We start from the raw sequence: 14,283 nt of genomic DNA, 5'->3' as shown, positions 1-14,283 counted from the left end.
CGAGATCCTCGAGTTTGTCCTGTATAGCCTGGGTTTCATTTTTCAGGTTTAAATAATGCGTAGTGTGCGACGCCATTTTGTCTGCATGGCCCTCGACTCTGAGCTCTAGCTCATCAACTCGATTCCCGAGTGCTGCCATGTCCTCCTTCAGCTCAGACATCGTGGCGAGGAGCTCCATTTTATGTGGCTTCATATCCCTGCGAATATCCATAAACCACCCTCGTAGCTCGTCGCGACTGATAACGTCAGCTATCTGTAGGGCATGGCCCGAGACCACCGGATTTTCCTCGTCTCCATCGCCATCTTGGGAGCCAGGAAGCAGCGAGTCCCCTTCAGCGGGTGGATCTGGTAGTAATTTTTGATAGCTGTATTGTTTTAAATCCGCAGTTTTGCGTTTCGCTGCCATCTCGATTAACTCTGTGCCAGATTAACAACAGGCGAGAGTCCAAAAATCAAACGTGCGCGCATAGAATCAGGGTTTAGGGACCCCTCAGTCAGGAGCTCAGTCCTCACACGTCCATCCCCTGCACGCGCTCAATAGCGCCCCCTCCTCTCTGTGTCCTTTTAACCAGTTTGTAATCCACGAAAGGACATTGCCTCCTATCCCATTATGTTTTAGTTTTCTTAGAAGCCTCTCATGAGGGACTTTGTCAAATGCCTTCTGAAAATCCAGATACACTACATCTACCAGGTCATCTTTATTAACCCCTTCAAAAAAATGAAGCAGATGTGTGAGGAAAGACTTCCCTTGAGTAAAGGATGACAAGGTAGAATCGGAAAAAATGGACTTTATTGAACTTGCCCAACTCTGGCCGAGTTTCGCTCACATGAGCTGCCTCAGGGGCTTTTTGAACCAATGCAATTGGCTCTGTTCAGTTTCAATGTAATTTTACATCAAGGTTGGACAATCAGCATGCCCAGTATTGGCGTGTTCAAAAAAACAAGCACTTGTACTTCATAGGTGGTTGTGCAAGCGGTGGTAATACGATTCTTCAGATGAACCGGCATGCAGGTGCTCACCGCGCAACCTCTCACAACATCAATGATGTAAAAATTACATTGAATCTGAACAGAGCCAATTGCATTGGTTCAAAAAGCCCCTGAGGCAGCTCATGTGAGCGAAACTCGGCCAGAGTCGGGCAAGTTCAATAAAGTCCATTTTTTCCGATTCTACCTTGTCATCCTTTGCTGCTAGCCACATTGGATCGGTTACCGGAAAGGAGGGGAAGGGTTGGAGCACAGTTCCACAGTTCCATCTTCTCCTTTCCTTTACCCCCAGGGGTTGCCAATAATTGGCAGGGCCAGGAGGAGGCAGAGGACTGGAACAGAAACAGCTCCAAGCTACAGCTGTGATTTTTGGGAAGGGAGAAGAGATGCATGCTAAAAGTGGTGTGAGAAGGTGGTGGATGAATATCTTTGAGATGTGAGGTGACTATCTGATGTGAGAGCAGGTGAATGTCTGGAGGTGGTGAGAGGCTGAATGCCTGGGGGGGGGGGGGGGGTTGGTGAAAGAGGAAGTGAACGTTGGAGAGATGAGGAGGGTTGATAGATTGTGGGGTGTCATGAAAGGCACTAAATGCTGGGGAAGTGAGGAGAAGGGAGTAAAAAAGGAGTGAATGCCATGTCCTCCCCATCTCTCTGAAATCAACAATGCAAACTTATGCTGCCACATGTTTTGCAGCAGAAGTGAGGTGGCCAGGGTTAAACCCCATACATATTCCCATACATATACATATAACCCCCAGATACCCTATACCTCCCCATTCACACATTCCATATATACACACTTATACCTTAATAGAAGGGGTGAGAGAAGTAGGTTGGAGCTGCATGAGTACCATATGCATGTGTGGTGGGAGAGGAGCAGGGAAGGGGGTTGTGTGTAAAGGACCATGATGGTGAAATGCAGGGGCACAAGAGCTGGGGAGGTGGTGTGAGAGAGTGGGAGGATGTGTGCTATAGAAATCCAAAGATGGTGATGATAGGCTTGTGTGAGGAGCAGTTTCAAATAGGGATCTGAGTCTCTCTCTTGTGGCCACAGTCTTTAGTGCAGCTTAAACAGACCCTCCCCCCCCCCCCCCGAGGTTTTCCTTTCGAATATAGCTTTGGCGTTCTATTTCAACCTTTCTTGATTAATCTCGAGGTAGGTGCCCAGTTCAGTTCAAGCACAGCCAAATCATATACGGGTAGATTTTAAAAAATTGCTCGATCGTGTACTTTTGTTTGCGCACCAGGCGCAAACAAAAGTACGCTGGATTTTATAAGATACGCGCGTATCTTATAAAATCCGGGGTCGGCGCGCGCAAGGGGGTGCACGTTTGTGCAACCTGCGCGCGCCGAGCCCAGCGCACGCTGCCTGTTCCCTACGAGGCCGCTACAATTTCGGAGCGGCATCTGAGGGAACTTTCCTTCTCCCTCCCCCCACCCCCCCGGCCCTATCTAAACCCCCCCCCCTTACCTTTATCGCACGATTTACGCCTGCGAAAAGCAGACTTAAATCTGCGCGCGTCGGCCAGCTGCCCTGTCCGTGTTCCGGTCCCAGGGGCTGGTCCGGAGGCCGCGGCCACGCCCCCGGAACGCCCCGGGCTGAAACCACGCCTGTGTCGCCGCCCCCAAAACGCCGCGCCACGCCCCCGAAATGCCGTGTCGTTCGGCCACGCCCCCGGCACGCCCCCTCCCGCCCCTTTTAAAAAAACCCGGGACTTACGCGCGTCCCGGGGCTCTGCGCGCGCCGGCAGCCTATGCAAAATAGGAGCACTGGCACACGAGCAGGGCATTTAAAATCCACCCCATAGTCTTTAGTACAGTTTTAAACAACAGAAAAAAAAAACCCACGGAGCCGTTTTTTTCTTTTGAGCAACCTTTTGATTGCTTGTTGGCCAGCTCCCTCTTGGTGACTGAGGTTTTACTGAGTTTTCCCTGCCTTTATTTCTACATAAAATTTTTCCTCAACTAGTGTAATCTCAGCTCTCCATCACCTTCTCCCACTCCAGCTTTCTTAACAATGACCTTTTTCTGAGTTGGTCTCCTTTCTAGGGTTTATACCACTTCTTCTGTATCCATAAGTTGTTCTTCTCCTTCTCCTGAGGGATAGACTTCCATCATCTCCTGCTCCTGCTCAGAGCTAGAGGGAAGGAATTCTATTCCCTGTACGTACCCGGATCAGTCCAGACTCCTGGGTTTTGCCTCCCCTCCAGCAGATGGAGACAGAGAAATTTTGATGGACTCTGCCATAAATATCAGGATGCTACCTACAGTCCGTCAGTATTACTCTGTCTCCAGCAGATGGCGGATGCAAAACCTACAGTCTGTGAAGTGATTCAGGGTTGGTATTAGTTTAATGCTAGCATAGGTAGTTCTCTTGTTTAAGTGTTTCTTTCCAGTGTTTAAAAAAAAAAATAGAATTCGAGATCAGGACAGGAGACAGTCTTCCGCCTCCCAGAGGGTTGGGAGGTCCTGAGGGGACCATCCCCTCTGGTTTTAGAGGCCGCTGATATACAGGGTTGAGAACCCTATTTCTAGCCACTCACTGTACTGGGGGTGATACCGTGGAGCCCGGCTCACTCCCCCCAATAGGATCGGGACCCGGAGGCTCTGCGGCAAGTAAAAAAAAATGTTTTTTTAAATGTTTTTTTTGTCTGTCTCGTTGTGGGCTATCCTTTCCCTCCATTCCCCTCTGGTTTCCTTGCACCGACCGCCTATTCCCTCTTTTCGACAAAACTCTAATCGACAGCAGTCTTGGTCCCAGTCCTTTCGAGGGCGCCATTTTGGCAGACCCGGTACTACCCAGGCCGCTCCGGGGGAGGGGGGGGGGCAAACCTTCCCAATGATGGGTGACTGGCCCGCTCCTCAGTGCCGGTGGTCGGAGGCAGGCTGTCTCTGTATTACGAGGAGTGGGTCAGGGTCACGTCGGACCAGTGGGTTCTCTCAGTGATAAGACACGGTTACGATTTAGATTTTGCATGGCGGCCCCGCCATCAATTTCTCGTTTCTCCCTGCGGGTACGCCACCAAGTGCCGAGCGGTCAGGGAGACTCTTCAGCGCCTTCTAGATCTCGGGGCAATTTATTCCCGTTCCTCCGGCGGAGCATCGGCAGGGTCACTACTCCATTTACTTAGTGGTTCCCAAAAAGGAGGGAACTTTTTGACCCATTCTCGATCTCAAACAGGTCAACAGGTGTCTCCGGATTCCCTGGTTTCGCATGGAAACATTGAGGTCGGTGATTGCTTCTGTACGGCAGGGGAAATTTTTAGCATCCCTGGATCTGACAGAGGTGTATCTGAACATCAGGATCAGGGCCGATCACCAGAAGTTTCTATGGTTTTCTGTACTGGGAAAACATTACCAGTTTCAGGCCCTGCCTTTCGGTCTGGCCACCACTCCCAGAACATTTACCAAGATCATGGTAGTGGTGGCTGCTCAACTGCGCAGGGAAGGATTTTTGGTGCATCCATATCTGGACGATTGGCTGATTCGGGCGAAGTCGGAAGACCTTTGCCAGGCGACAATCACCAGGGTACTTCAGCTGCTGCGTACCCTCGGATGGGTTGCCAATCTATCTAAGAGCCACCTGGTCCCTTCCCAGTCCCTGGAGCTTTTGGGGGCTTTGTTCGACACTTGGCTAGGCAGAGTTTTTCTCACGTCGGACTGCATTACCAAATTGCAAGGACAGGTGAGAGCATTTTTGTCCAAATGTCCACCGACAACCTGGGATTATTTACAGGTTCTGGGGTCTATGGCCTCGACCCTGGAGCTTGTTCCTTGGGCCTTCGCCCACATGCAGCCCTTGCAATCCACTTTGCTATCTCGTTGAAGTCCGGTTTCCAAGCAATTCCACCTGCAGTTACCTTTACCGGGCACGGCAAGGGTCAGTTTGGACTGATGGCTCCGTTCAGACAACCTGAGCCATGGGGTTCCTCTGGTTGTTCCAGAATGGACGGTCATAACTACGGATGCCAGTCTCTCCGACTGGGGAGCGGTTTGTCTGTGACAGTCGGTGCAGGGACAGTGGTCCCAGGAGTAGTTCCAATGGTCCATCAACTGCCTGGAAACCAGGGCGGTTCGTCTGGAGATTTTGGGTTATCTTCAAGCTGGTCTTGCGAAGCAGCTATCATGTAGTTCCTTGAGGGTACAAGTCGTGGCACTTGGTTGTTTACGGGGTGCCGTTCAGGGAATCCCGTTGGCAACGCATCCAGATGTGTCTCGTTTTCTTCGTGGAGCAAAGCATCTTTGTCCCTCAGTGTCCCATCCTTGTCCATCTTGGAATCTAAATTTAGTGCTGTCAGCCTTGTGTGGGGCACCGTTTGAGCCATTGAAGAGAGCGACATTGAAGGATCTCACATTGAAAGTATTGTTCCTGGTGGCCATCATCTCGGCTCGGCGGATTTCTGAACTTCAGGCTTTGTCGTGCAGAGAGCCATTCCTGCGGATTTAGGATTCGGGGATATCCTTATGGACAGTTCCTTCTTTTCTCCCAAAGGTGGTCTCATCCTTTCATTTGAATCAATTGGTGGAGCTTCCTTCCTTTGCGGGTTTGGACCATTCTGATCCTCTCACGCGATACTTACGGAAACTGGATGTCTGTAGGTCATTGTTGTGTTATCTTGAGGTTACCGATGGTTTTCGGGTGTCAGATCATCTTTTTGTCCTTTGGAGTTGTCCTAAACGAGGTAATTTAGCTTTGAAGACCACTATTGCCCGATGGTTGAAGGAGGCGATCAATTTGGCTTACTTGTTGAAGGGCAAGTCCCTGCCTCAAGGGCTCCGGGTGCATTCTACTCGTGCTCAGGTGGCATCGTGGGCGGAATGTCAGCATATTTTGCCACAGGAGATTTGCCGGGCGGCTACCTGGACGTCGTTACATACGTTCGCCAGGCACTACCGACTGGACGTACAGGGCCCAGGTGCAGAAGGATTTGGAGCAGGTGTGCTGAGAGCAGGCCTCTCCAGATCCCAGCCCAGGTAAGAGAGATCTGGTACATCCCAGGAGTCTGGACTGATCCGGGTACGTACAGGGAAAAGAAAATTGGTTCTTACCTGATAATTTTTGTTCCTGTAGTACCACGGATCAGTCCAGAGTACCGTCCAATTGGAGTGCACAGGTAATTGAGAGGTCCGCTCATTCAGCTTTTCTTAATTTTAATCGGCAGATTTTTGTTTACCGTGTCTCACGGATTCTGTTCCCACTTGGGGGTTAGTGAACCAGTTTCAGTTGTTAGGTTACTGTATATAGTTAGTTTGGTTTAGTACCATTCTGCTTTGTAACTGAGCAATACTGACGGACTGTAGGTGGCATCCTGGTATTTATGGCAGCGTCCATCAAAATTTCTCTGTCTCCATCTGCTGGAGGGGAGGCAAAACCCAGGAGTCTGGAATGATCCGTGGTACTACAGGAACAAAAATTATCAGGTAAGAACCAATTTTCTTTTTCCTCTTGCTCCTTTAGTTCCCTTCCTATTTTATTTATCAGGAGCATCTGCCTTCCACTCCTCCCCTAGTTCCACCCCTTGTTACCTATTGGACTTTCCAGGTTGAACATTGGATCTTAGAGGGAGGGAACCATTTCTGAGTACTCTCCTTCTTGTTCTGCTTGTTTTCCTCTCTTGATTCTCAGCTTATCTCTCTCTTATACTCTTTAGGGGCAGGGTATTTTCTTGGGGTTGACACCCTTTACTGCATTACCTTGTCTGGGGTCAAGGTCCTACCCTCACAACCTCCCTCATACCTTCTCACTGGAAAGAGGGAATCAGCGCTTCTTACCTGTCTATGCCTCCTCTGCCACCTTCTTTCTGATGTCTGAATGTGCGGGGACTGGTTATCTTATCTTACAGGACAAGCTGGCCTCATATGTTGAGACATCAGAATGAGATGCATACTGGCAAAAACAATTCTTCTCTCCTCCTGCTTAGGGTTGTGTGACTGTGTGGTTGCCTTCAAGGATGTCTTCAACTTCAGCACTCTGGAGGGAACTCTCCCTGCTATGGAGGGTGTTACAGCTGCTTCAAAGGGCATTACCGACCACAGCACTCCAAAGGGGAATCTCCCTTGCATTACAGAGTTTGCCACTAACTGCAGCACTCTGGGCCCCCCCCCCCCCCCCCACAGCATTAGATGACACATTTCTTGGTTCTGCATAGGCCTTTACTGGCATTAGTCAGCTCTGCCTGCCAGTGGAAGGGAAGGGAAGTTAGAATCATGCAAAATTTGGTTCAGTGTGCCACGAGGATTGAGCAACTTTAAAGTGTATCACAAAATTTAAAAAAATTGAGAGGGTCTGTCTTAGGGGTAGATGAGTGTGTTGAGACAAGGAGGTGGTTGTGTGGGTGGAAGGTTTTATGGAGGAGTTGTGTGTGTGCATATGGAGGGTTGTGGGTGTGTGTTTTGTTGGGGGTATAGCTTTGTGTTTTTTTGGTAGTAGATGCGGTTGGAAGGAGTGTGTATGTGAATGGGTTGTTACTTATATGTGTGTGTGTGTGGTTTATGTATGTGGAATGTGTATGTGTGGATTTTGTGTACATGAGGACATCGGGGGCTATTAAGGTATATGTATGTATATATGGAATGTGTGTATGGGGAGATACAGTGTATCTGGGGGTTATATGTATATGTGTGGGAATATGTATGGGGTTGTGCAAGTGTGGGAATGAGTGTGGGGGAATGGATGCACATGTTTGGGTGGGTTTGTGTTTGTAAGTGGGGCTTCTGTGGGGAGATAGTCTGTAGTAGGATTTTGTATGTTAAGGGGTTGTGAGGGGTGTATTTTTGTGGTTTGATATGTGTGTGTATGAGTAGGTTGGGGGTGTGGTTGGGGCAGATAAGTTTGTGGGGTGTTTATGTAGGTATGGGGCTGTGTGGGGTATGTGTGAAATGTGAGGTATGTCTATGGGATGTATAGGGTATATAGGGTGAGTGTGTGAAATGAGAAGCTGCATCAGTTATTTTCCCTATCTCTGCATTTAGGGTTGTAGGTATGTTGTGTGTGGAGGTGCATGTATGTGTTTGGAATGTACATATGTGTGATATTTGTGTTTATAGGGTAACTATGTGGGATTGCATGTTCAAGTGGGAAGTGGGGTATGTGAGGTGTGGGTGGGGTGTGTGAATGTGTAGTTTGTGGTAGTTGTTAGGATGCATGTGTTTGGGGAGAGTGTGCAGGATATGTGTTGTATGTGTTGCTTTGGAAGTAGGGGGGAGGTGATTTTGAAGGTGCCTTTTGATGTTCTCTTTCACCAGCTGCTTCAGTTATTTTTTTTTTTCCTGTTTCCGTCTGCCTGTGTTTCTGTTTGCTAGCATGTTGCATTTGGAACAGAGCACTGGTCAATAGAGATGTGAATCGTGTCCTCGATCGTCTTAACGATCGATTTTCGGCTGGGAGGGGGAGGGAATCGTATTGTTGCCGTTTGGGGGGGGTAAAATATCGTGATAAATCGTTAAAATCGTTAAAACCCGCTAAAATCGTTAAAACCCGCTAAAACCCACCCCCGACCCTTTAAATTAAATCCCCCACCCTCCCGAACCCCCCCCCCAAATAACTTAAATTACCTGGTGGTCCAGCGGCGGTCCGGAACGGCAGCGGTCCGGAACGGGCTCCTGCTATTGAATCTTGTTGTCTTCAGCCGGCGCCATTTTCCAAAATGGCGCCGAAAAATGGCGGCGGCCATAGACCAACAGGATTCGACGGCAGGAGGTCCTTCCGGACCCCCGCTGGACTTTTGGCAAGTCTTGTGGGGGTCAGGAGGCCCCCCCCAAGCTGGCCAAAAGTTCCTGGAGGTCCAGCGGGGGTCAGGGAGCGATTTCCCGCCGCGAATCGTTTTTCCGTACGGAAAATGGCGCCGGCAGGAGATCGACTGCAGGAGGTCGTTCAGCGAGGGTTTCCGGCGCCTCGCTGAACGACCTCCTGCAGTCGATCTCCTGCCGGCGCCATTTTCCGTACGGAAAACGATTCGCGGTGGGAAATCGCTCCCTGACCCCCGCTGGACCTCCAGGAACTTTTGGCCAGCTTGGGGGGGGCCTCCTGACCCCCACAAGACTTGCCAAAAGTCCAGCGGGGGTCCGGAAGGACCTCCTGCTGTCGAATCCTGTTGGTCTATGGCCGCCGCCATTTTTTGGCGCCATTTTGGAAAATGGCGCCGGCTGAAGACAACAAGATTCAATAGCAGGAGCCCGTTCCGGACCGCTGCCGTTCCGGACCGCCGCTGGACCACCAGGTAATTTAAGTTATTTGGGGGGGGTTCGGGAGGGTGGGGGATTTAATTTAAAGGGTCGGGGGTGGGTTTTAGCAGGTTTTAGTGTGCCGGCTCACGATTCTAACGATTTATAACGATAAATCGTTAGAATCTCTATTGTATTGTGTTTCATAACGGTTTAAGACGATATTAAAATTATCGGACGATAATTTTAATCGTCGTAAAACGATTCACATCCCTACTGGTCAACATGCTGCACATTCTAACAATTTGCCATAGAAAGCAATAGGGATTTGTTTAGATGGCTAGGTTCTATGAAAACATTGATCTGATATGTTTGGTTTTCAGACTTGTCTGAGATATTTGCCGATTCTTTCTGCACACAAATTTGGTAAATTTCTCTCTTTTTTGGAGAGTTAATGTGTTGACAGACAGATGGACATCAATCCCTTTTATATAATTCTTTCCAACATTCTGTATGTTGCAAAGTATATATTAAGTAAGATCATTTTTATTAGATCCAAATTCTGAGACAGGTAGGGAGGATCTTGCTTAGGTAAGATTGTACAAGTTTCTGATGATCATGACACAACTTACAAATACCCAAGCTATTAATACATAAAAAATATAAATAAATGAGAAGTAGACATTTGAAGGTGAGAACAATCTGATTAAAACGTGCTTAGGCCAGACTTCTGTTGATCATGTTTCTTCATTACAGATGCTTAGTTATATATTTTGAAGGCATCAAGTGAAATAATCACAAATGTTAAATATGTGACTATATTTTGTTTACTTTTATAGTTCAGTGAGCACCCATTTATCTTTTATATATTTAAAAACATGTCTCTTTTTAGCTGGAAGAGAAATCTGGATGGATCAATTTGTAGAAAAAAATCAAAGAAAATGCTAGAAATCTTGGCTGTTAAACTGCCGTCCTCTGAACATTGGGCTCTTCCCGGGGTAAGAGACAACATATATTTCTCTTTAATGTGGTTGTGAGAGATATAGGGCCAGATCTTTTATTCTGAAAGGATACATAAATTCCAATTCAATCCTAAGACTTTATTTGCCCATGTTTCTGATCTTACTAAACTTAAAGGAAATGCCCACTCTTTCGAAAATCCAAAGGAAAAAGCCAATCAATTTGCCGCCTTCTTTGTAAATAAAGTTCAGAACATAGTGAAGGAGTTAAATAATTTACCTAACCAAAATATATTACTCCCCACTAATCCATCAGTGGCATGGTCTTCGTTTGAAGCGGTATTGTCCTTAGAAGTATGCAATTTGATAAAAAAGATCAACCCAGCCAATCATCCATTGGATGTTATTTCGACAAAGGTTCTTAAATTAGTTCCAGACATTGTAGCTAAACCTTTGGCAGATATTATTAATTTGTCACTAGAAGAGGGAATATTTTCGGATTGTTTAAAATGTGCATTAGTAAAACCCTTACTGAAGAAAAAACAACTTGACCCAGAAGTTATGGCCAACTATTGCCCTATCTCAATATTGCCCTTGGTGGCCAAATTATTAGAGAAAGTGGTAAATCGACAGATGATGGAGTATCTTGAGGAAAATCATTTGTTTCCCTCACAGTTTGGATTCTGGAAATTCCATAATACAGAGACTCTACTAATCTCCTTGACGGACACAATCCAAAAAGGATTTGATCAACATAAATCATACTTATTAATCCTATTGGATATATCAGCGGCATTTGATACGATTAATCATGAAATTTTAATAACTAGACTACAAGAAATTGGGTTGAAAGATACAACACTTGCCTGGGTTAGATCTTTTTTAACCAAGAGATCTTTCAAGGTAAAATTGGGCACAGCAGAATCAGAACCAGTGGAGACACAGGCGGGGGTCCCTCAGGGCTCTTCTTTGTCACCCACCCTGTTCAATGTTTATATGGCCCCACTCTGTAGAGTTTTAGCTGGACTAGGATTGACTCATCATATATTTGCGGACGATGTCCAAATTTTACTTCCCATAAATGATACAATTCAGGCCACTCTGAAGGAATGGGAAGTGTATTTTATATCATTAAAACAGTTGTTGACTCATATGTCATTATCTCTAAACAGCTTAAAAACAGAAATACTATATTTAAGCAGTAAAGTAACTGAAAAAACATAAATAGAAATTAAGTCATTGTCACCAACTTATGATATCAAGTATGAAGTTAGAGACCTAGGCCCTATCCTTGACACTGAATTAAGTATGAAAGCCACAATTAAAGCCATAAACAGAGATGGCTTTTATAAATTGCAAATCTTAAAAAGATTAAAACCATTGCTACATACAGGAGATTTTCGTACAGTGTTACAGGCCATTATTTCTCCAAAATTGGATTACTGCAATGCCCTGCTGTTGGGAGTTCCAAACTCAACTTTAAGACCTTTGCAGCTGTTGCAGAATGCAGCAACACGGGTACTGACCAATAAGAGGAAATATGATCATATCTCACCCGTTCTGAGAGAGCTGCATTGGTTACCAATACATGCAAGGATTCAGTGTAAATGCCTAATGCTGATACATAAAATAGTATAGGGCAAAAATACGGATTGGTTATGTTACGACTATCCAATCCGGGAAGTGGATCCTTGGGCCGGCCGGCCAGGAGGGACGACCGGGAGGCAGAACACACACTGGGCTGACTAGCTTCACCTGGAAACCCGTGATTCCTCCAGAGGAGCTGTAGGAACCCGGGTCGCTAGGGCTTAGGCGTCTTCACCCTGGAAGTCCGAGGTCCCCCCAGGAGGAGCCCGTAGGGACCCGGACCGCTGGGACTTAGGCGAAGTACTGATGAACCCAGGAAGAGTGTGAACCGGAGTCAGGACTGGCTGCAAACAGGCAAAGTGAAGTCACGGAGCTGAGTCAGGACTGGAGGCTGGCAGCGGAGACGGAGTCACGGACCGGAGTCGAGGCGGGCGGCAGTCAAGCAGGGTCGGAGTCACAGGCAGAAATCAGGGCAGGCGGCAAACTGGCAAAGTCAAAGTCATGAGCTGGAATCAAGGCAGGCGGCAAACAGGAACCAACGATTAAGCAAGCAGAAAACAAGGCAGGCAGCCAGGAATCAGGAACCGACAGGAGGCAACTAGCACTTCAGAAAGTGACCTCGTTGCTAGGCAAAGATAGAATCCCCGGGCTCGGTTTAAATCCCCCTTACTGGCGTCTGACATCATCAGGAGGCGGACTCTGACATCCGGGGCTGCACCAATAAAACGGCGGTCCTCGCGCGCGCGCATGGCACTCCAAGGGGGCGGAGTCTTCGGCGGCGTCTCCCTCGTGGAGACGCCACTGCCATGCGGCTTGGGAGGCCCAGGAACCGGCGGTTTTCAGCCGCTGCCACGTGGCTCGAGAGGCTCGGGGACCGGCGAATCGTGGCGCCTCAGAAGGAGGTAAGGGCCCGGTCACTGCCCCAGTGACCGGAATCGCAACAGGTTAAGTGCTTCAATATGTATACACACTCCAGCACGTAATTTAAGATTTTCCGGGAAAGCACTACTTACGACCCCTTCCCCGAAATTAGTACACTTGAGTTCAGTCAGAGAGAGGACTCTCTCTCTGGCTGGCCCAAAAATATGGAACGCTTTGCCGTTAGATATTAGATCAGAACCATGCATTCAGAAGTTTAAAAAATGTATCAAGACATGGTTATTTGAACAGGCATTTAACGAAACAATGGAAGTCAGTAACTAACTATGAGTCTAGGGAACAAGATATTTATCTCTGCTAGAATACTTGAATTTAGGGGATGAAATTTTTTAGATAGGAATAATGTGATTGAGCGGTCAATTTTTAGGATGCTTTTATTAGTGTATTGTTTTATATTAGTTTGCATTTTATATTAGTTTTAATTTCTTAGAATATTTTATGATTGTATTGTAATTATGTTATATTGTAACTATTGATTTTTAGTCATTGTAATGTTAACCGACCTGATATCTAGTGAGGAAGGCCGGTATTCAAAAAATGTTTAAATAAATAAATAAAATCTTAAAATCTACATAATCGCGTCCCGGGGCTTGCGCACGCTGCCGAGCCTATGCAAAATAGGCTCAGTGCGTGCAGGGGCAGATTTTCTCGGGTTACGTGCGTAGCCTTTGAAAATCTGACCCATAGTGTGTACAGCAGTAGGTAAACAAATCAGTTGGCCTTCCTAACATAGAATCTTTGAGGTAGCTTTTTTAATTTTTTTCACCTGCCAGCTTCCTCCTTCTTTTGGTATCCAGCTTGATTGATATCAATTTGTACAAAGATAATGTATACAGATCCTTCATTTGCAACTCCCTGAGTTGTTTTCCTTATTTTTAATCTCCCTTATCTAGTCCATCAATGGCAGTGACTGCTTTTGGCCATGGACACAGACTGCTTTTGGTCATGGGTCACAGACTGTAACCTAGTCTATGTGTACCCTGAGCGTGGTTAAAAGGTATCACTGTGGCATGATGGCTGGTAACCCTGCCTCTCTATTACAGAGGTCTGTTTATACTAACCAAGTCTTTCATTCAGCCCAATTTATACTTGGATGTTATATTGCTGTTGCACTTGCTGCCACAGGACAGGCCCGCGAGCACCTCCCTCACCTTCCTTCACCATTCCGATGCCACCAGTCCCTGTTGACGCGGCCTAGGCCACTACTGCCACTCCCATGCGGTCCAACGCTGCTGTGTGCGGCAAGAGGGTCTGCTGTTGCTCCTTCGCAGCAGGAGCCACTGCCATCCTTCATATGCGCGGCCCTAGAGCCACTGCCAGGATGGTCTTCTTGAGACAAGGGAAGCCGCCGCATTGCTCCTCTTCGCAGCCCTGATGCCGCTGCCGAAAGCCTCACCTTCACGGCAGGGACGCCGCTGTCTGCTCCTGTCCCTGGGCTCCTCTAGGTGTGCGCCTCACTTCAATATTTAAAGGGCCAGCAGCAGGAAAAGCCACGGCCCCAAGATGACATCATCAGCCTGCTCCTTCATCCAGCCCTATAAAAGGGCTCAGTTCTCACTTTTCGGGGCCTTCGAATCCGGGTCTCACCGTTGTCTGTGCTCTTCTTCCAGTCAAGGTCCTCCATGGTCTTCTCTTGTCTAGATGGCTC

At 47.4% G+C, this 14,283-nt stretch overlaps 1 protein-coding gene across 1 annotated transcript in view; it reads left to right on the top strand.

Moving 5' to 3' along the window:
• Positions 1–14,283, top strand: part of TRPM2 (transient receptor potential cation channel subfamily M member 2) — a 319,065-nt gene that overhangs the window by 261,835 nt on the left and 42,947 nt on the right. Inside the window, exon 27 of the mRNA XM_029607926.1 lies at positions 10,043–10,148. Within this exon, the coding sequence (XP_029463786.1) occupies positions 10,043–10,148 (106 nt within the window). The remainder of the gene's footprint in view (positions 1–10,042; positions 10,149–14,283) is intronic.

Source organism: Rhinatrema bivittatum, chromosome 6 (genome assembly GCF_901001135.1).
Source record: "Rhinatrema bivittatum chromosome 6, aRhiBiv1.1, whole genome shotgun sequence".
In the NCBI taxonomy this organism is placed as follows: domain Eukaryota; kingdom Metazoa; phylum Chordata; class Amphibia; order Gymnophiona; family Rhinatrematidae; genus Rhinatrema; species Rhinatrema bivittatum.
This window is presented reverse-complemented; position numbering and strand designations above follow the sequence as displayed.